This window comes from Berghia stephanieae, chromosome 5 (assembly GCF_034508935.2).
Source record: "Berghia stephanieae isolate SIO BIC M18660-M18661 chromosome 5, UCSD_Bste_1.3, whole genome shotgun sequence".
Taxonomy (NCBI): Eukaryota; Metazoa; Mollusca; class Gastropoda; order Nudibranchia; family Aeolidiidae; genus Berghia; species Berghia stephanieae.
This window is the reverse complement of record NC_088364.1, coordinates 54790308-54813419: the sequence shown is the minus strand read 5'-3', so window position 1 is coordinate 54813419 and position 23112 is coordinate 54790308. Positions and strand designations below refer to the sequence as shown.

Below are 23112 nucleotides of genomic sequence, written 5' to 3'. Positions count from 1 at the left end.
AGATATGGTTTTGTTTACGGGAGGAGGGGGAACCATGATTATGGTTTTCCTATAAAATAAAAGAAGGGGCATTTTTGGCGATAAAGAAATATGATCGTGGCCTCCCTAGCTATCTCAGACTCGGAGTAAACAGCTTGAATTTATTCGCGCCAACTTCAGTTTTCTGCCTTAGCAACATGTAAACAAAAAGTTGATTGGATGCGCATGACATTACTAAAGGTCAATTGCAGTTCGGGTCATTTATTTAAAAAATCTGGGTCACGTTTGACGTCAAATGTCTGGTCACGTGATGTTGTTTATTTTATTTCACCAACTTTACTGTTCTTTTATTTCCGGTGGACTGAACCTAGAAAGAGGAGCTACGTTAGCTCTCCTCTTTCTAGGGACTGAATACACAGCTGGGTTTTCAGTCCACCAGTGGACTGAAAACCCAGTTCTACGGCTCCAGTGTTGCCAGATACCTTTACAAAACTTCCGCCAGAACTTTATGCCAGAAATCCGCCTACTTTATCCTACTTCATCTGATGATTTGATTATAATTAACTATAGTGTATTGTCTCAGAATAAAAACTATGTTACTAAACGCTACTTACCTTTTACAACTATACAGTCGTAAACACAGCTAGTTCTTTTTAAAGGCATGACGATTCGGAGTTGATATCCCCCAAATTCACATCATGATGTGGATCCATTTCAGCCTCAAGATTCTCTAAATGCCAGTTTAGGGGAAAATACGAAATAATTAGACTTGATTGCTATACTTTTACTTATTTAAAGGGTATACAAATCATCAAAAATCCGCCAAAAAAATTCCGCTTTCCGCCAGGCCATTACTTCCTCCAACCTGGCAATACTGGTCCAGAATCCTCGTCTATTCTATTGTTAGAACTGAGATAGCAACAGGAACTTCCAGGAAGGTGTTTACACTCCTAAAAAAAGCCATTACTACGTCAATAGGAGTCACAAGACAAAATCGAGACAAATACCACTTTTTTCTACAAGGATTTCTTATCAATTTATTGTGATTTGGTTAAGGTAATATTGCTATAGTAAATGATCATCACAAGTTCTATCATTGACTGTAGTAATAATGCTCGGTGTCAAGTTCACGGGCGATTGACTGACACTCAACATTATTTCTCATTTCAATATCAGTATGAAATGATTAGGTAACGAACAACGAACCCTGGGTTACATGTTAACTATCTAGCCATTTGTCTGGTACATCATATTTTTCTGGTTCTGAATAAATGGCTATGCTGCACATAATCCAGGCTGCGTGGTTAGCTTATTTCGTAGAGGGAGCGTCGACACCCGAAACTCAGGCGTATTTTGTCACCAGATAATTCGAACCCGAAACTCGGGTGCATATTATCACCACAGATATTATATTTTAGTTTGTTGTTTTTTGTTTTATGTTGTTGTTTTTTTTTGTGTGTGTTGTTGCACGACTATCACATTATCTCATTCGTCTATTCTGTTGTTGTTGTAGTAAAAAGTGTTTCATTCATCCTGTTTTCCCACAGTCACAGTAGCTATCTGTCTTCGTCTAATAAAATAAATTGAAGCTTAGGCCTACAATTCAATTATCGTTGTTTTTGTTGTTGTTTTCTATTATTTTTGTGTTCAATCAAAAACACAAACTCGCAATTTCTATCACTCTCGGTTTGACTCCCACTCACACCCATCAACAGTACATGGACAACTCTCTCTCTCTCTCTCTCTCTCTCTCTCTCTCTCTCTCTCTCTCTCTCTCTCTCTCTCTCTCTCTCCCCTCTCTCTCTCTTTCTTTCCATCAAACTCTTTAACATAATCCTACACTTCTCCTTCCCCCTCCCCCTCTCCCTATCTCTCTCTCATAAAAACATGTATATTGTATATACATACAAACCATCATGCGTGCACATCTGGACATCCAGAATTAATATAATGTCATCTTCATTTCTTTATATATTCTTCATCTCTCTGCACACTGACTGTAATGCGAGTCGTTAAATCAGTGCGAAAGTACTCAGTTTAAACTCACACTTAGAGGAAAATATGTTTTGAGATTTCATGTAATTAAAATAAAGGATCAAAAAGAATTAAAAGGGTTTTGCCATCATAGCCCCTGTGGTTTGGTGGTTCAGTTCCTTATCTTTGTCCTCTATGAATGGTGGTGAAATATGAGTAAACCCCCTTCATAGGATCGCTCTCGTTCAGTGGTCGATAGGGCAGCCCAAAACAAGTGGTCATGCCATGCAGACGATGGCCGGATATCAAGGTGTTCCTGGACAATGTGGACGGAATGTCTTTAGGGACTGAAAATTGTGTATACGAGTTAACTCAGGGCAAATTGTTGAAGTGAAGGTGGCAAGTTTTGTGGGCTAAGCCAATAGAACAGGGTTGAAAATTTTACACCCAAGAGGAATCTGTTCTGGTCATATGTGTATTTATAAAATATATCATATATTGTACTCAGTGGCTTCTACCGGGTTATTGGTGAGATACTCTATGAGAAGCTTGTTATTAATATTATTCTAATTATCATGATTATTATAATTATTAATACCGTCATACTTCTTAACATTATTATCATATTATTATATGTATCAATATTATTGTAACAGCCGAAACCATCTGTCTTCAGAATGCTAACAGGAAAGGCATCAATTTGTCCACCGTGAATCACGATATGTGATGCCCCACCGTGAAACTGTATTAAGTCGGGTTATTCAATTTTGGATTTTTTGTACCCAATCAAAGCTTATTTTATGCCTGAAAATTTGATACCAACTTTATAAAATTGTGATTATTCATTGCCGAGATATGACCGTTTGAAGTAGGGAGAGTGTAAAAACCAAGTTTTGAGAAAATCGACCTGAATTTGAATTACCTTTTTCATGCACAGTTATATCAATGGGCATAGATAACTCTTTGGATACGGGCATTGAAAATTAAACAAGAGTAATAACATTTGGCATGAGCTTAGAATATACATGATGTAAAAATATGCATACAAATTTTTGAAATAATCCAATTGTCACTTTCATAGTAATTTATTATATTAAGAAATTGTCCTTAACATGTATAAGGAGAGTACAGTTTTTCGTAAACAGGTGCATGCGTAAGTCACTCAGATTAAAATGGATGGATAGAATAAAAAATGAAGAAGTATGGAAAAGAGCACAGCAGAAACCAGTGGGAGAGGAAATAGGAAGAAGACGATGGAGGTGGATTGGACTCACACTTAGAAAGAAAGACTCAACTATAACAAAGAAAGTATTGGACTGGAACCCTCAGGGCAGAAGATCAAGGGGAAGGCCACGAGGAACATGGAGAAGAATTAAAGAAGCTGATATACAGAGAAGTGGTAAGACTTGGAATGAGATTTTAAAAAGTTAGCTCAGGATAGAGAAGGATGGAAACTGTTTGTCTGTGGCCTATACCCTGACCCAGGGTGAAAAAGGCAATGATGATGATGAATTTCCCTTAAAATAATAAAAACACCCCCAAGAAATGCCGGCGATTTTATGGAATTGTTCACTTATTGAAGAGTTTTTGACATTTAATTAAATAATCAATGAAATAAGAATTAATAATGTGATATTTTTGTCTTATTTAATAGAGGAAATATATGATTTCAAAATGCCAAAAGTTAAATAACAGTTTATAATATTAAAGTACAGTTTTGAAACTTCACGAAGCGGGTGGAAAGAGCAAGAAATATGAAGAATGTGGATAAGAAGGGAAGAGAAAGAATGAGAGAGTAAAATACACACAAGAAAGAGAAAGAGAGTTGAGAGAGAGATAGCAAGGGGGGGGGGGGGGGGGGGGGGGGGGGGGGGGGGGGACTACTTGTATGTGCGTTGAAGAGGGTGGGGGGGGAAATGGGGTAAAGATTGAAGCCTTTACAAGTGTGTGTGTGTTTGTATGTGTGAAAGAAACACGAGGGAGAGAAAGAGAGAGCAGGAGAGGTAGATACAGTACAGTCCACTCCGGATAATTCCAACACCTTGGGATCAGCAAAAATTTTGCGATTAACTGAAGTTGGAGTTTCCTATCCACTATTGCAACATTTTACACATATATGGCAAACTCAAACCAGTTGTTGTAAAACATTGTTCTTAGTCCACTATAGACTGAGCAATTTGATTGAAATAAAAACCATATATGGCAGCCCTGTATAGATTTTGACAAGCATAAGAAGCTTTTTGATTCAAGCCGACATCTTATTCGGATTGGATTCACTTTCACTCTTTTGTTCTCAACATTTGTAAGAGTCAAAGAGATTAGCTGTGATGAGAGACTAAGCTCTCACCGAACCCATTGTTCACAATGCACAGTTGTCAATCCCAGAACAAAGGATATCGCCCAGTCTCTTTACAACTGTCATCATCTAGAACTTGTGCAGACTATACCCAGCCCCCTCGCCTCCTATCTAATGGTTACAGATTACATCACACAACCATACTGCAAAGCACCACCCTCTTTTGTCTCGAATAGAGTTGTGACACATTGCTGTAGCATTAAGCCCCGCTCACTCACCATTCTTCAACTTGTCATGATTTCATCCATGATGAAATTTACTCAAAATATTTTGTTTGATTGATTTCTTGAAACTGCCACTTTTTGAGGTCGAAAATTTGTTTCGATTAACTGAATTTTGTTGCAATTAACCAGTGACTTTTATATAGAATTAATTTCGTATCTTGGGAAATGTTGCGATTAACCTAGTTGCAATTATCCGGAGTGTACTGTATAAAGAAAAGGGAAGGGGGAGTGGAGCAAAGAATTTGTAGGGATAGTATGAGAAAGTCCCTCGTTTCAAAAGAAGTCAAAATCAATTAATCGGAAACATATTGACCAATTAGATTGCAATTTAAAAAATTGGACTTGTCAAATCATTTGTTGCATTGTTTCCATTTTAAGTCAGATGACAGCTTGAGGAGGAGGGGGTTGGTCTTATTTTGTAATGACTTACATGAAATCATGTCATTGAATCTTCTTCTTCAAGCTGCATCCTCAAGTTGTTTAGGACATGTCATTAGTTATCATCCCCCCTTATGGTCAATTGTCAGCTATGTAACTCTCCTTCCCTTTTTCTTCGCACTCACCCACATTGTTTATAGTCTTAAAAGACCCCCCTCCCCCTCCTTTCACAATACAATGAATACACTATAAAACGAACACACTCTCCCTCTCTCTCTCTCTCTCTCTCTCTCTCTCTCTCTCTCTCTCTCTCTCTCTCTCTCTCTCTCTCTTACTCTCTTTCTTTCTCTTTTCTCTCTCTCTCGTTGTGTTCCCCTCTCTCCTTTTCATCTATCTATCCATCTATCTATATATCTATCCATCGTAAGATCTGTCTCTCTGTTTATCTATCCATAAATTTATATTTTTAATTGTTTGTTAGTTCCACATATTTCCAACTGCAGTTCATTAAATTTTGAAGTCTTTGTTTACTTCTCTTCTTGAAAAAAAAAAGATGTTTATCCTACGACAATCTCTGTATGATGAAGAAACTTGTTCCGAACAAAGTAATTTAAATAACGTAAAGACAGCTAAATTATATAATTTTATGAATTAAGAAAGATAGCGACTAGCCTCAATCATGAACCAATGCAGCTTTACAAAGAATTAAGAGCATGTGTATCAAAAGACACAAACACACACACACACACACACACACGCATGCCCACTGACACCACAGCCAGTCTCTTTGCTGACACTGACACACAGAACACTGATACATGTAACCACACAAAGCCCGTGCATTTTAATGGCCGACAGGCACATGTGACCAGCTTTGACCAATCAGAATCTTTCATTTGTAGGTTGTTAGGGAAAAAACCTGGACTTGTTTATAGTTTTTTAAAGTTCGTTATTTGTTGAACCATGTAACTGGAATCAGCGATGCATTCTCTGAGATAGATAATGACACGCCCTTTGCTTTGATATCTTACATGCTATTGGTGGAGGAAAGGACTGAGAATTATTAAGCCTTGGAAAGAATGACTCTTTGAGAGACAGTCAACTCTCATTTTGAATGTGGTTACATGTAGTTACATTTTTAAACCTGAAATTTATATGACTTATCGCCAATATTTATGTCCAATTACTAAGTTTTTATTTAGAAAAATGATTGTAGTTCCTGAAACAACTAAAAACTGAAATTTGATCATTTTGACCATTTAAAAACTGATTTTCTTCATTTTCCAAATCCCAACTTAATACCACTTCGAGGCATTGGGTCACATATAATAACTAGCACAAAATCCAAATAACATATCACACATAATATCTCGCATCTCTTGAATTATAACACATTATAACCATTAATAATTCTGTACAATAATACATCAATATTTTACCTACCCCAGTCTGTTAATGTAATCTCTATTATAAGAGTTGTTGATTCCGTAAGCATAATTTTGTTGGTTATTTTGTGCATGTGTTGTATTTTTTTCTAGTAGTACAATCTACATGTTAGCACTTCAAGGCTTAGAGGCAGAATGAATAGGGTTTCTAACTTGGTTTTGTGATTTAGTCAGCAGCTGTCTCCAAGACAAGTCTCAACCAATCATCTTTGAGAGGAAGAGGAATAAAGGAAGGAAGATAGGGAGAAGAAAAGGGAGAGAGATAGAATGATGGATAAAACAATCCGAGGAGGGAAGAAAGAGGAGAGAGATAAGACCATCGGTGATATGTTCACGGAGAGTGAATAATGTTCATCAGACGATAGGACAAATGGTGAATTGTATTCACTGCAGACAACAAGGAGTGGGTCGTTTATGACACTGACCTACCCTAAACAGTCCCCTGTGTCCAAGTCTTATTAGCAGTTCTAATAACCTTACATAATTATGGGATTTTTAAAATCATTGTTCTAAGGGGCAATATTTTGCTTTGGATTGAAAATATTTCCATTACAACAATGTGCTAATAATATCAGAACTACAATTAAGTATGTAGTATCACACCTTCTTCTCGGCACCAGACTCCATCCAACAAGGAGTGCACACTACATTTTATTTATTCGTTTAGACAATTTCTATGTTTTGTTATGGAGACGAAGGGTTTATTTTCGAATTGTTCATTGTTTGCATCGTTTCATCCCTAAGCATTTTGATTAGTCCCTGCCTTCAGACAGCCATTTAGTCCTACCACCATGCTGATAAATTCACACGACGGAAGTTGTTTAGGGTAGCTATTGCTCAGGTGTCTAATAATCTGGTGACAAGATACGCCTGAGTTTCAGGTGTCGAATAACACTGTGTTCGTAGAATTAGAACATTCCCTCTGCGAGAGTTTTGTTGTTTTGCTTTTATTTTTGTGTGTTTGTTTTTTATTTTGTGATTAGTTGTGTGTTTGTTTTTTATTTTGTGATTAGAATTAGAATCAATAATACCTAATTTAAAACCCCAGATTATGTCTGTATATAAAATTTCAGTAGTATAGAAAAATGACAAAAACACAACAATAACTGATAACTACATAGTGGCAGTAAATATATTTATGATTTATTTCTAAAAACATTTTCATTTGATCCCTTTTGGTTTTGATAAGGAAGTGTCAATGCTGTGACAATGATTAATCACAGAGTCATACCCCACTGACATAGTTTTTTGTACTTTACATGCTGGTAGAGGCTTAAAAATAGGAAGACGTGTCTGTGATACTCATTGCTATGTTCAGGCTAAAGAACCACATCATTAATTTTACAGCAAATAGATTAGTGCCATATAAGTACTTAGTGGTATGCTTTAGGTAGAAATACTGTTTGCTTTTCAATACAATGGCCAAAAAATGGAATTTTCCCATTTAAAAATGGGTTTGGGAATTTCATATTCTTGTTGTTGCTATTTGAACTGTCAGATATAATGCTCAACTTGTTTTGTTTCCATTTCCAGATTCTTTTGATATCTCATCAAGATGTCCAGTGAAGCCCCATCTGGCCCGCCACCTCCCTATCCGGGTGGTTACTCCACTATGAATGATTATTCCGCCTTCCCACAAACAAGCTCTGGATTTGCCCCACCTCCTGCTCAACCATATGCTGCTCCTCAGCCTTATGCTCCAGCCTATGGCACAGGGAAAGATTCAGGTGAAGATGTATGAGCGTTTGGATTGCAATATTAATTTGTTCACTTCTACTTTGTAGATCATGCCAAGGAGTTCTTCTTCTTCAAGTACCAAGTCTGTGTCAGACATCGGTGATCATGGTACACCATTCATCTCTCTGATCAGATAACCTCAGTAAACTAATAATACTCTTCTCTTTCTTTGTCACCCAGCTGTTCAAACTATTCAAATCTGTTTTTCTTGGTCTACCTTTACTCTTTTTACCTTCTATTTTTCCTGTGAGAGAAAAGTTCAATACTTTTATGTCGATTTAGGTGCCCTAAAAATTGTATTTGTCTTTTTCTTATTGTACGAATTAATAACTTTTTAGTTTCAGCTTGCTCTAATACTTCTTCATTAGTTTTCTTCTCTGTCCATGAGATTCTTAACATCCTTCTAAGAAACCACATTTCTGCTGCTTCCAGTTTCTTTCCAATGTCTTCTGTAATTGTCCAGCTTTCACAGCCATATAATAATACTGACCATACATAGGCCTTCAAAACCCTATGTTTTGTTGTCATTGAGATATTGTGGTTTTTGAAAATTAGACTCATTTTATTAAAACTGTTAGCTATTGCAATTCTTCGTTTTATTTCTGTGCTACTTCTGCCATCTGAAGTTATTATGTATCCAAGATATTTAAATGTCTGAACTTGTTTTATAGTTTCTCCTTTGCTTATTAAGTTACATGTTGGATTTCTTTCTCTTTTTGATACAACCATGCATTCTGTCTTTTTTACATTTAAATATAACCCCATACGTTCACTCTCTGTAACTACTTTATTAAAGAGTAATTGTAAATTTTCTTTTGAGTCTAAAATTAGTGCTGTGTCATATGTGTATCTTATATTGTTGATATTTTCACCATTGATCTTAATGCCTGGACTATCTCCTAAAGTTCTAATAATTGTTTCGCTGTAGATATTAAAAAGGTCTGGTGACAAAACACATCCTTGTCTAATACCTCATTTAATTTTTATATATTTACTGAATTCTCCTTCAATCCTGACGGTTGCACTTTGATTCCAATATAAGTTTCTGATAATTTAGATCTTTTTCCATAGATGCCAAGGAGTAGGTGAAGCCTAAGAATTATGAAAGACTTACTGGGCTAATTGTTTTTGTTATTTACTACTTCGATTTTTTTTTTTTTAATTGGCTATTTTTAAGGTTAGGTTGTATTTATTGTTGATAACTGAAAGAATAGTATGTGGTTGTAATGTAGATATAGATAAACACTCTTGTAATGTGCAACTTTTGCAGCTATGCAGTCTAGTGGTTTGACACTCGCCTTTGGACTGGAAGGTCCAGGGTTTGAGTCCCATTCTGAGCAGTGCTGCCAACCTTGTGTAAAACATGCATCTTAATGTTCATTGTCCCCATTTTACTGAACTCGTACTCATTTTTAAAACAGTTTATAAATCGTGCACTCTTTTATTGCATTTAAACATTTTGCTTTGTTATAACCTGGAAGTCTTTGTTGGGAGTTCAATAAAATATTATCTGGCTGATTCATATCTGATTTAAAGTTGATTCTGGAAGACAATACTGTTTATATCGGCTATGGAGAGCAAGTTTATTCATTAATTCAAATATCGATTACACTATTGATAGTATGAACTTATTACTATTACCCATCATCAAAATGAGAGTGTTATGTTTTTTTCTCTGGATTGTACACATATTTTCAAAATCTTACTTTTTTGGGTCTCCATTGTACACATTTACATGGGCCAGTGTTGGCGGCACTGGTTGAGTCAGTTTCCTCTCACCATACTCAGTTGTAAAATGAGTGCCTGGCCGTTCACAGCGTTGTCTCTATTGGAAAAAATTATGTAATATTGCTTAACGTGTGTCGTGTCTCGACCTGCATGCTAACTGTTTCTGTTGGCCAGGGACCTGTTGCAAATGGATTTGAACATGTTTAGTGGATTTTGAGCTATATAAATGCGCCAGATTTTGGTTGTTTTTTGTGGGTCTTTTTTGGGGTTTTTTTGTTTTTGTTGTGTTTTTTTTTTTTTTTTTTTTTTGGGGGGGGGGGGGGGGGGGGGGGGGCGTTGTGGGTTTTTTAATGAACATGCTTGTAAAAAAATTGACTGGATAAAATGAACAAATGTTTGTGCCCCATTTTTTTATATTTCAATAAAATTATTGATGCTTTTAGTGAGCTTTTCCAATAAATCTATTGATTCTAAAACAGTTTAAAATTCTCTCTATTGTCAATGAAATAGTAATGAGAAGAAAAAGTATATATATATATTTATATATAGCAGCGGGAGGTCCTGGGTTTGAGCCTCTCTCGGCGCATAGTTGAGTCCTTCTCTCACAATACTCAGGTGTAAAATGAGTATCTGGCTTATAACAGGTTTGCCTCTGTCAGAAAAAAATTGTAATATCACCTAACAGGTGTCATGTTTCGTTCTACATGTTACGTGTTGCTGTTGGTCAGGGACCCATTTTAAAGCACATATTTAGTGAATATTGCACTATATGGAAGCTCTTTTTTTTCTTCTTAAAATAAGTGTTCAGAATTTTTTCTCCCAGGGTTAGATATTTGTTTTGGGGTTTATTTCCTTCTCAGCTAATAGTTGAAATATTGATTTGTATTGTTGATTTCATTTACACTTTTAAAGAATGTATTTTGGACATGCAGCATGAATGGCTGAAAGTTATAGGAGAAAATTAGAATTCCCAGATATTTTCATCATTGTTTTGCTAACTTTCAAGTTTATTGCTGCTCTCTGCTGGCACCCATGAACGTTTGTGTGTGTTACTGAATTGACAAGCGATATTAATTATTTTTCTCACCACACTTATTCGTTATGTCCATGCTCTACTTGTCAAGAATTGAAATGCAGTCATTAAGACTAAAGGACCACAACAGGATGTCTCTATGATAAATTATGTAAGAAAGTTTCGATTATCTCTAGAAAAGGTACTATGCCCTCAGGAAATTAGTACTAAACTTTGCTGATATTATTGATACTCAAAATTCCTGTTTGTGAAGGATTACATTTCCTTTTGTGTTCCATTTTTCAAATCGAATTAATATCTAGTCTATCCATTTATTTGCAAAGTTTCTGCACTTTATAAATAAGACCATGACGCTTATGTCTGGACCGGGTATTCGCAAATTCTGCTTTTGTGTTCCACTTTTCGAATCGAATTAATCTCTATTTTATCCGTTTATTTGCAAAGATTCTGCACTTTATAAATAAGACCATGACACTTATGTCTGGACCGGTTGTTCGCAAATTCTGCTTTTTTGTTCCACTTTTCGAATCGAATTAATATCTAGTCTATCCGTTTATTTGCAAAGTTTCTGCATTTTATAAATAAGACCATGACACTTATGTCTGGACCGGTTGTTCGCAAATTCTGCCTTTGTGTTCCACTGTTCGAATAGAATTAATCTCTATTTTTTTCGTTTATTTGCAAAGTTTCTGCACTTTATAAATAATAATAATAATAATAATTGTTCAAAATTTTACCTTACACCCGATATTATAAGTACAAGTGAGCCAGGTGAAGAAGATTGTCAAACAGTGTGACAGATGAAATAGGAAGAGAGAGAGAGAGAGAGAGAGAGAGAGAGAGAGAGAGAGGAGAGAGAGAGAGAGAGAGAGAGAGAGAGAGAGAGAGAGAGAGAGAGAGAGAGAGAGAGAGAGAGAAAGTCAGTCAGGTGAAGAAGATTGTCAAACAGTGTGACAGATGAAATACGAAGAGAGAGAGAGATATTCGTTTTTGTTTTTTTTTTCAAAATCTCTCTCTCTCTCATATTGTACAAGGTTGTGCTATTTACTACTATTTACCAATAACAGCCAAGGTGGCAACTCAGTCTCTGTATAAACTAAGCAAGATGGCAGCAGGGACCTCGCTCCTTATCCAATGCCGAAGCTTTAGTTTGAGTCAAACGGTTTTGTTAAAAAAAACACCCCAAAAAAGTTTGTGTCGTAAGTGATGGAAGTTGAAGTCGGCTTATTATAAAATCGTTTTTATGGTCTGTTTGGATTACCCTATTTAAATAGAAAAGGTGAATATAACATAAACTCGAAGAATAGGCAAGCTAAATGAAAATTAAATTGACTGATTAAATGAGTACGTGAGGCTGAGTTGCGAACGACTAGACTACTGGGTTCCGACATTCCGATCCCAGTGTCATTCATGTTCACCGTACCGTGTTACTGTCTACACACTACACTACATTGTTAGTGAGTGGTCATGTCTTTTTTGTTTGTATGTTTTTCGCAAGCTTAATAAAAATTTAATTGACTGATTAAATGAATGCGTGAGGCAGAGTTGCGAACGACTCATGGGTTCCGACATTCCGACCCCAATGTCAGAGTGTCAGTCATGTTCACCGTACTGTGTTACTGTCTACACAATACACTGCATTGTTAGTGACTGGTCATGCCTTTTTTGTTTGTATGTTTCTTTTAATATGGGTCAATCTACAAAGAATAATAATAGAAATGTTCAAAACAAAAACTAGATTCACTATTACGTGCCTGTAATGAAGTGCTTTCCACAAACCGTGAGCTAGAATGATGGTGGAGGTAATGACAACCATGTGGGTTTGTTATTGTTTTCCTGCCTCCATCAACCTGCGCATCCAGTTGCCCTCCCACGCTGAATCTGACCAATTAGTAACTATAATTTTTAGGTGTTTTTTTATTTTTATCTTTTTCAAAGTCTGCCATTTAAGTTCAGCTATCAGAAAATTATTTTGATAATGGTATTAACAAATTTGAGTTAATCTTCAGTGATTCAACAACAAAAAAAGTCGTGTTTTATGACAATCACCAGTTATTGTCTTTAGAATTCAGTTTATTACTTTGTTGTTTTTTTTTTTTTGGGGGGGGGGGGATTTTTTTTCTTTTGTACTTTTATGTGTGTACTGATCACTGTTATTTTACAAAGGTATACATAATTTAAACATGATTACCACAATATTCTTTTAGGTGGCTACCCAACCCAAACATATGGCCCTGGAAACCAAATGCATGGAACTACTGTGGTTGTGTCCCAACCTGCAGTGACCCTGATACAATCATTCCGAGAGAGCCCTGTCCGTACACGATGCAACCACTGCCAGGCTGATATCATTACTGGTATACACTATGAGACTGGAACTTTTACATGGGTTATTTGCTTTGTCATGTGGCTCGTTGGGTAAGAAAACTTGAATTTTGAATAAATTTTTTAATTCATTTTTATCCTTGTGAAGCTTTGGGTCTTGCTGGATGACTCTTGGTTTTCAATCTGTAGGTCGAAGGCTTGAATCTTGTTTGTAGTGCTAAGTTGAGTCCTTGGAAAAGATTGTTTACTTACATTTTCCCACCATCATCAGGAGGTAAATGAATACCTAGTCAGCAATAGCTGTTGAAAAGAAATGGTATCACCTTGCAGGCCACATGTTTAATGTTGGTGTTGGCTTTGGACCGCTTGTAAAGCTCATTTACTGGATATTGAGAGATATGAAAGCTCAAATTAAATATTTTAAAAATTCAGCCCAAAACTTAGTACTTTCCATGAAAAGACTTCTCAAAAGAGACTTCCCAAGAAGGCTCAAATGTAAACTTTTCACAAAAATGTAAACAAATATTTCTTCATTTTTTTTTTTTTTTGGTGCTTTTTAAAATATGGACATAAGGTGGGAATTATTCTTGCATATTTCAAGAATAGATTAAAAATGAAAATCCCTACTTACAAAACCATATACTCCTATTTGAACACTCTGCATCTTTTTCCTTTTCTTGGGTTCTGATATGACCGTAGGTCCAGATAGCTTAGTTGGAAGAGCACTCTCTTCACATCCAAGGGGATCAAGATCGAGATTTTATCCTGACTTCAGTGTCCACCCCAACAGTGATGGGGTAGTTGGGTCTGTTAGACATGGCAGAAAGTACTTGGCAATAGACTAGCATCCTATCCAAAGGGTAGCAAGCAATTTCTGTAGAATAGAAACTGGGATAAATTCCGGCTCCACGGGCCTTATGGCTCTGAAGGACTATTTGTGATTTGACCTATAATTTTATTTTTTTTAAATGTCTAAATCTAAGCTAAATATATATATATATATATATATATATATATATATATATATATATATATATATATATATATATATATATATATATAATATATATATATATATAATATATAATATATATATATATATATATATATATATATATATATATATATATATATATATATAAATATATATATATATATATATATATATATATATATATATAATATATATATATATATATATTTGTCATATTGTTTTTTTCATATCTGTCAATAGCTGTGGCCTAGGATGCTGCCTAATCCCCTTTTGTGTGGACGGCTGCAAGGATGTTATCCATACCTGCCCCAGTTGCCACCAGCAGATTGCACGCTACAGCCGGATGTAACTGACCTGGATTGACATGGATGTTTTTTTTACTGGAAACTGGATACGACTTGGCAATTTGATACTTTACTGAATACAACAACGCTTTTGGATTGCTCAATTATTATTGTTACTGTTGTTACAGCTATTTAATGGTGGTGTTGCTAAGAAAAAAACCATACATCTTATAAGTTGTAATTCAATATTTACTCCATAAAAAACAAAAGATTTGTTATGAGAAATATGAGAATGCTCTTTTAGTGCGAAAAATAACCTTTTGCTTCCTCCATCAGTGCATTTTGAATGTCTTTGTTGGACAGTTTGTAAAACATTCCACATGTTTCAACCAATTTCCCAGCACGTTCTTCGTATTTGTGAATTCCTGTGATTGAGTCATATATTATTCAAATCAGAAGCCAATATTTCATGGAATAAAATCAAAAACAATTCAAGAGAAACATGAGGTTTCTTCTTTTTAGAATATATATTTTCAAAACCAGAAATTATTTAATTATTTTATTTATCCTCATCACCATTATAATCATATCTGTTTTTGTTGTTATTGCTATCCCATTTCATCATTTCATCTTTACCATAAGTATAAGGATTGTCATCATCATTATCAAACTCACTGTCATTTTTGATAAATCCACCATTGCTAAGCGTCTTCAACAGAATTCCAAATTGTACGTCTTTCTTAGAGAGAAAAAAAAAAGAAAAAAAATATAAGTAAAATCGTTTGACCCATAACAAAACAGGCATCAAAGTGGTAGCAGTGGTCTTAATTGATCCAAAACGTTATTTATCAGGTTTGAAACGTATAAGTCAATTAAACCATTTGATGCTTTTATTGGCAATGTAAGCATCCTTATTCCTTTCATTTTTTCTTGTTCTTTTTTTTTGTTTTTTTTTGTTGTTGGATTTTTTTTTATTTTTTTTTTGTAATCTTGGTTTGTTTTTTTTAATGGTAATTTTTTTTTTGTTTGTTTACTTTTTCTTTAATAAACTATTTCAAACATAGTAACGCTTTTAATCATTGTAAAAATTTTCAACCATTTGAAATTTGGTCACAAAATTAAGAATATAATAATCAAATGGATTTGTTGATTTACCTTTAAAGTATTATTGCTGTTAACACAATAACTAATTGTGAAACTCAGAAATTTGATGTTTTTTAAAAGTTTTGTTTTATTTTATTATTTCTTTGGGTTTTTTTTATTATTTATTTAAAGATATTTTAAAAATGAAAAACAATGCCAAGAATATGATTATCAAATAGGATTTATTTTTCAATTTAAAGCTCATATAAATGCAAATGAAATCATCGGCAGCATTGTGGAAGTTGATTCCTAATGATCTGTAGATAAGAAAACGAAAACAGGAAACAAGGACCTAAGGAAGATAGCTGCTTAAATTGTCCCTGTGTGATAAGTGATCAATTTTAATGTCATGTTAATATGGCATAGCACTATAAATAGAAACTGTACTAGATTTTGTTTTGAACCGTTAAAAATCCATGATAGTTAAAAAGAAAGTGTTAAAATTTAAACGATCCTGGTTTTCATCTTTATTGTCATGGGACCAATGTTTAATTTAATGAATTCTAGCAAAATTTGTTTATCACCAATTTATGCAAAAGTGACGATTTTAATTTGTTGACATTTGAATTTAATTCCAGACTTCATCACTAAGTCATGATAATCACCAGCAGTGTTTATAGGCCGGTAAACACTGAATTCAATTGTTTTGATTACCTTTTTCAATTTGATTTTTAATTGTTTTTTTTTTGTTTTTTTTGTTGTTTTTTTTTTTTTGGGGGGGGGGGGGGGGGTTGTTTAATGTTTTTTTTTTTTAATATACCAATTCCAGTGATTTACAAACCAAAGTTTTGTTGTTACATTTGAAAAACAACTTTATCAATAATGAAAACCTATTGAAACAAAAGATCTATTATTTCTATTCAAAATCTTAAAGCGGATTTTATACATCTGTTTTTAAATATTAATTCTGACAATCTAAACGAAAAAGTCGAAGTATTGAATAATATTTTTCTATTGAATAGAGAATTGAACATTACTGCGAAACGTTTTTAAAATTTTTGTTTGTTTGATTATTTGATTGTATATCTCTGATATTATCCTGAACTGTCTGTGATTAAACCAGTGCAGTGATGCCAAAACTCCGGTTTCACCGGAAAAAACTCCGGTCTGGAGCAAAAAATTCCGGGCTCCGAGCAACTTCCGTTAAATTCCGGTGAGGTCAATTTGTTCCAAGGTTACCTCCCCCCCCCCCCCCCCCTCCAACCACAACATCATCATCACTGCCATTAGTATTACAACCATCATCACTACCACTACTACTGCAACCACCACCACATCATCATCACTACCACTACTACTACAACCACCACCACATCATCATCACTACTACTACTACAAACACCACAACCAAATCGTTATCACTACCACTACTACTGCAACCACCACTACCACATCATCATCAATACCACTACTACTACAACCACCAGCATCACATTATCACTACCACTACTACTACAATCACTCACCACTACCAAATCATCATCACGACCTCTACTACAACCACCACCACCACCACCACATCATCATTACCACTACTACTACTACAACCAACACCACCACATCATCACTAGCACTACTACTACAACTACCACCACATCATCACTACCACTACTACTGCAACCACCACTACCACATCAACATCACTGCAACTACCACTACTACTACAACCACCACCACCGCATCGTCATTACCACTACTACTACAACCACCACCACCACATCATCATTACCACTACTACTACAACCACCACCACCACATCATCATTACCACTACGACTACAACCACCACCACCACATCATCACGACCACTACTACTACAACCACCACCACCACATCATCATTACCACTACTACTACTACAACCACCACCACCACATCATCACTAGCACTACTACTACAACCACCACCACCACCACATCATCATCACTACCACTGCTACTACAACCATCAGCACCACACCATCATCACGAGCACTAGTACTACAACCACCACCACCACCACATCATCACTACCACTACTACTACAACCACCACCACCACATCATCATTACCACTACTACTACTACAACCACCACCACGTCATTGTCATCACGACCACAACTACTACAACCACTATACCACCACCACATCATCATAACTACAACTACTACTTCAACCACCACCACCACCACTATATCATCATCACTACCATTACTACTACAACAACAACCACTATCACATCTTCATCATCACTACTACTATTACTACAACCACCAACACCACATTACCACCAGTACTACAATCTCTACCATTAGGTTTTGGCGCTTTACTTCATTTGAAATAAGGAAACTTTGGGATTGTATTTGGCAATGTGTTTATGTATCATAATATAATTCTAACCAGTTATCTATTTAGGACTATACAATATGTAAACACAATATCAAATACCATTTGAATTCCTTTTTCTTGTGTGCGGAAATTCCTCTTTCGGCGTTGAAATTCCTACGAGTGGTGTCTGAAACTCCTGTGAGCCAAATTTAAAGTTGGCGTCTCTGGATTAAACATTAGATGTTGTGTTTGCAACTCCCAAGTGACAGTCTTTTGATTCAATTTGTAAGGCCAATTTCTGTCAAGGTTTGTGTCAAATTACACCACTTATAACTTATTTTGTTTTTCTTTTAATTTTGGTTGTGTTTTGAAGATTTTGCAGAGTATTTGATGATACAGGTTTTTTCTATAACTCAAGTACAAGCTGTTCTTTCTGTACAATGTCGTGAATCTTTTTGATTTATTAATAATTTTACTTGTTTTTATATTTGTCAACTAAGGGAAAGAAATGAAAATTTAGTTTTCATGTATTGTAAAGTCTTTCTTTCCTTCCATCTTCTGTCATGACCTTTTATGTTTTTCAATGTCATAAGTTATATATTTCAAAGCATATTTAAACATTGATTAGAGGAATATTATGTTTTTCAAGTGAAGGAGAATACAACATATGAAACCAATGGATTATCATATTTAATGATGTTAAATAACTTAAACCTAGACATTTTATAAAAGTACTTTACATGAGCATTCGTGTCTTTGAAATGGATGAAACGAATCAAAGCTAAAACAATGAACTCTTGGAATGAGGCACATCCAACGTTTAATAAAAATGACCCAATTTAAAATCTCAATTGGTTAAACCAGGTCACAATATTTTAAAAACTCAACTCGAGATTCACTGGTTAAAATGTTCGTTCTCGAAACATTCAAATCGGAGAGACAGATTTTAAAAAGTGTACAATTGTGGAGGGAAACAGACTTTTTATTATCTTGAAACAGAGCAGAATGTCGGCTGGTAACTACCACATTACAGACCAAATTGTTTGGATCATTATCTGAACTGAGGGAAACCACAGGGTTTTTCTTCCACTTTCTTCCATGTGGCATTGTATTACATCCTTGTTTGGAGTGACTTATGGTCATATATACTGAGAGGAAAACAGGTGGATTGAGAAGATTTTGTGTTTATCCGTTATAAATCATCTTTCTGCAGCATGTTTTTTTTTTTTTTTCTAATTTGTCAATATGATGTGCTGATGGTGTTCTGCTGATCCGCAGAAATCCACGATTTTGGAGACAGAGGAAGAATTTCCGCGATATTTGCAATATCCCACTTTCTGGCTAATGTTTGTGAAATTATCATTCACTTTTCATTTTAGCAAATCTTTCCATAAACGATCGGTGAAGACATCTGAACTGTGTGACTATGAAGTATAGTTTATCATCTCTTTTACTGTAAAAATGGGGCTTAAACTTAAAGGCAAATGTTCAAAATTTTCCTCATTTTTCACTTTGTGTCACCATCAGCACTGAATATATGTTTGTTTACAGTTTACAAGTGTTTCACTTTCGGAAGGAATATTGTCTTCAGTGTGTGGGTTGAGTTTTAAAATAGTCTTAAATTAAAACTAAGCACATGGAAGGAATTTACTTCTTCTCATTCTTTATACTCAGCCCCTTTATCTAACATTTTAATGGATGCTTGTAAGTGTAAATATATAATCTTTAAACTTTTCCATCATCTTCTTTTTTTCTGGTTTGAAATAAATTGAAATTGTCAAAAACTCCGGATAACCAACCCCCCCCCCCCCTTCCCCCTAAACCTGTACTTGTCTTGTTTTATCTTTTTTAAGTGCTTTTAAATGGAGCTAAACTATTAATTTAAATATTATGATTTCCCTTTTTCCTGGTACAGAAATAAACAAAAAAATATGGGGTCACAAACACCCTTTAACTCGTGTAAACCAAAAATGATAATGATTGATTTGCAAGAAATTTATTTAGTGGCAATTAATAAAAAACAAACATTTGAAACAAACAAAAATAATGAATAAAATTTTTATATTTTTTGTATGTATTACTTTTTAATCATACCTTATTATATTTTGGTTATTAGAGGCTGTGATAATCATTATGTATAATTTGTGTTTTTGCGTTAATTGTGTCACAATTTTGAATTATTAAAAAAAAAAAAGAAAGCTATGCTCTGAATCTTGTCTCAAAAACAGGAGCCAAAGTACAGCAAAATTGCGATAACACTGCCGAACCCGAAAGATTGGTTGACTTTATCCCTTATCAATGGAACACACTTAGATAAAGGACAGAAAATTTGGAACCAAGGTTTTGAGTTTAAGCAGAAGTTGACTTTATGTGGATTCCACTGTACAGGGCAAACAGCACACCTCACACTATGTCGAATTTCCCTTCAACAATATTATTGGTTTAGAGTGATTAATACAACATAGCATAGAGATGAAAATGTTGGAATTTTTTAAAATTTATATGTTTTTTCTTTGTTTCCTCCAATGTATACGTTATAAATTATGATGCATTAATTATAAAAGCTTACATAATCCCCGACCCTGAATTTGAGGATTATTTATTCGTATTCCAAGTGTTTCACTATGCAGTGTTAAATGTTGGTGGAAATGAATAATGGTGCTTTTGTTCTTCAAAATGTCAATTCATCTCTAAAATGACCTTTTCACAACCCCAGACGAACTAGGACTTTTTCTCTGTAACGACTTTATTTTTCTTGCATTACTATACAAATGTTGTGTCCATCATTATCGACGGTTCTACCATTTTGATTCTACCTTCGAAATTTACTTCTCAGTGTTAGGTGTAATTATAGTATGGAATAGTATCCCTCTTTTTGTCTCAGTAGGGATAAATGGTGAAAAGGAAATATTTCTCTCCTTACATGCACCATAATTAGTTATTAGAATTTTTAAATGTTTAACATTAATTATATTGATGCAGTTATTATCTAGTGCAAAAAAATTATCATTTGATGTCCCTCACTTGAAATTTTATCAATCAATTAAAAAAAGATTTTTCTTAATTGGTGGAGGGGAGATATTGATTTGGAATGACACAGCGGTATGTTATTGTTGCTGACTTAAATTATTTATAACATTGGTTATGGCTAAGATGATTATTTTTGTAACAACAAAACTATAGTATGTTGTTATTGTCTTTGTTGTGACTTTTCCTATATATTTTCTGTGTTGACTACTTTTAGATGTTATTACACCGTCCATAAATAACCACAATAAAGTGTGCCGAATTATCAGTTTCTTCTTTTTTTCCAGCAAAACTGCTATTAGTTAATTACTTATAGTGATATCAACATTTTAATTCAGGGGAAGTTTCTGAAGCAGGAATTCCACCTCTGATCTGGGTGGGGATCCTGACCTCCCATAGTGGGCAGGGAGGTACATGCTGTGTCTTCTATCCCCCCATACCTGGTTCCCAATTGTTTCCTGTCGTTGTCTTGGAATGAGATTACTTAGTTTTGTCCTGATCCTTGCCGGAGCTCCTTGGCTGGGAGGGAAACAGTCGAATATATAGTTATAGTTTTGGGAGATGATATTTTTTTCCTTGTATGATCCTCTCTGTTATGCATTGTATTATGTTTAGTTTACATGTTATATGATTGGTAAACATTTGAGTGTATTCTTCTTAGTTGGGACCTGTGCTTGTGTCTGGATGAGACTTTTAGATGATCTCAAACTAAGTACATTGGTGGTATGCTCTTGGAATCTACATCTGATCCCTATTTATTCCCAGTTCCCCTGTGTCTTACTTTTTCTTGGGGGCTTTAATTGTAATTCTTTAACTTTTTACTATCCCATTTTCTTCCTTTTTACTGGCGCTGATATAACCTAAATGCGTTGCAAGCGCCGTAAAACCCTTAAAAACAAAACAAAAACAAACCACCTCTGATCCTCAATGGGTTTTTTAAAATGAATTATAATAAGTGATACTTGTTAACAGCTTTCCATGAACCAAACATCTCAAAGTGCTTTACAATTTACAGATAAGGAATTACGTTAAGAACACAGGTAGTCAAGTTTAAAATCTGGGTGGGGTCTTTGACCTGCCATGGTGATCATATGGCTGTTTCTTGTATCCCTCTATATCTGTTTTCTTGATTTGCTTTCTGTCTTTATCTTGCAGTGGGATTTCTTGGTTTTTTCCTGGCCCTTGCCGGAGTCATTGACTGAGAGGGAAACAGTCAAACGTATAGTATTAGTTTTAGGATATTTTTGTTCCTTGTAAATCATCTCTCTCTGGGCGGGAATCCCGACCTCCCATTGGGGCAGGGAGGTACGTGTTGTGTCTTTTGTATCTATCCCCCGTATCTGTTTTCCAATTGTTTTCTGTCTTTGTCTTAGAATGAGATTACTTAGTTTTGTCCTTACCCTGGCCGAGGGAGGGCGGGGAGTAGTCGAATGTATAGTTATAGTTTTGGGAGATGATATTTCTTTTCCTTGAAAATTATCTTGCTCTCATGTTCTGTTTTTTTCTTTTTTTTCTGACATATGATTTGTAAACATTTGAGTGTGTTCCTCTTAGTTGGATCTTGTGCTGGTGTCTGGTTGAGACTTTTAGGTAATCTCAAACCAAGTACACTTGGAATCTACATCTGTTCCCTATTTGTGCCATTCCCCCTTTGTCTTAATTTTCCATCAAGTCCTTTTAATTGTACATCTAGAATATTTTTACTATCTAATTTTCTTCCTTTTTACTGGCGCTAATATGACCTAAATGTGTTGCAAGCGCCGTAAAACCTTAAAAAAAAAACAAAAACAATGATCATCTCTCTCTCTGTTAATAAAATAAAATAAAATTCCCTTTATTCATCCCATAGGGAAATTTGTTTCTTGGGTCTATTCCAAGGGAAGACTGGAATAACCCAGGCGTCAGCCGCAGTGCAGCGCCGCAAATTGAGCTGGGGCGAGGTGACTTGCTCAATGCCACACAACACAGCGGGTAATCGAACTTGGTACCTTTCGGATATGAAGCGAAGGCCGTAACACTGAGCCACGCTGTCCCATGAACTGATAGTCATATTTTTTTGTTTTGAACAGATCTTGTAAACGTTTGAGTGTGTTCCTCTTAGTGGAATCCTGTGCTGGTGTCTTGATTAGACTTTAAAGTGATTATAAACTAAGGACACTGACAGCTTGTTCTTGGAGTTTA

At 35.0% G+C, this 23112-nt stretch overlaps 1 protein-coding gene across 1 annotated transcript; it reads left to right on the top strand.

The window, feature by feature from the left end:
- The first annotated feature begins 266 nt into the window (after positions 1-266).
- On the top strand, positions 267-21199 carry LOC144973228 (lipopolysaccharide-induced tumor necrosis factor-alpha factor homolog). Its single transcript, XM_078915399.1, has 4 exons — positions 267-1035; positions 7890-8083; positions 13062-13272; positions 14414-21199. Exons 2-4 carry the CDS (start codon positions 7912-7914, stop codon positions 14520-14522), a joined length of 492 nt encoding a protein of 163 aa, XP_078771525.1. The 5' UTR covers positions 267-1035; positions 7890-7911; the 3' UTR covers positions 14523-21199.
- Positions 21200-23112: the final 1913 nt, after the last annotated feature.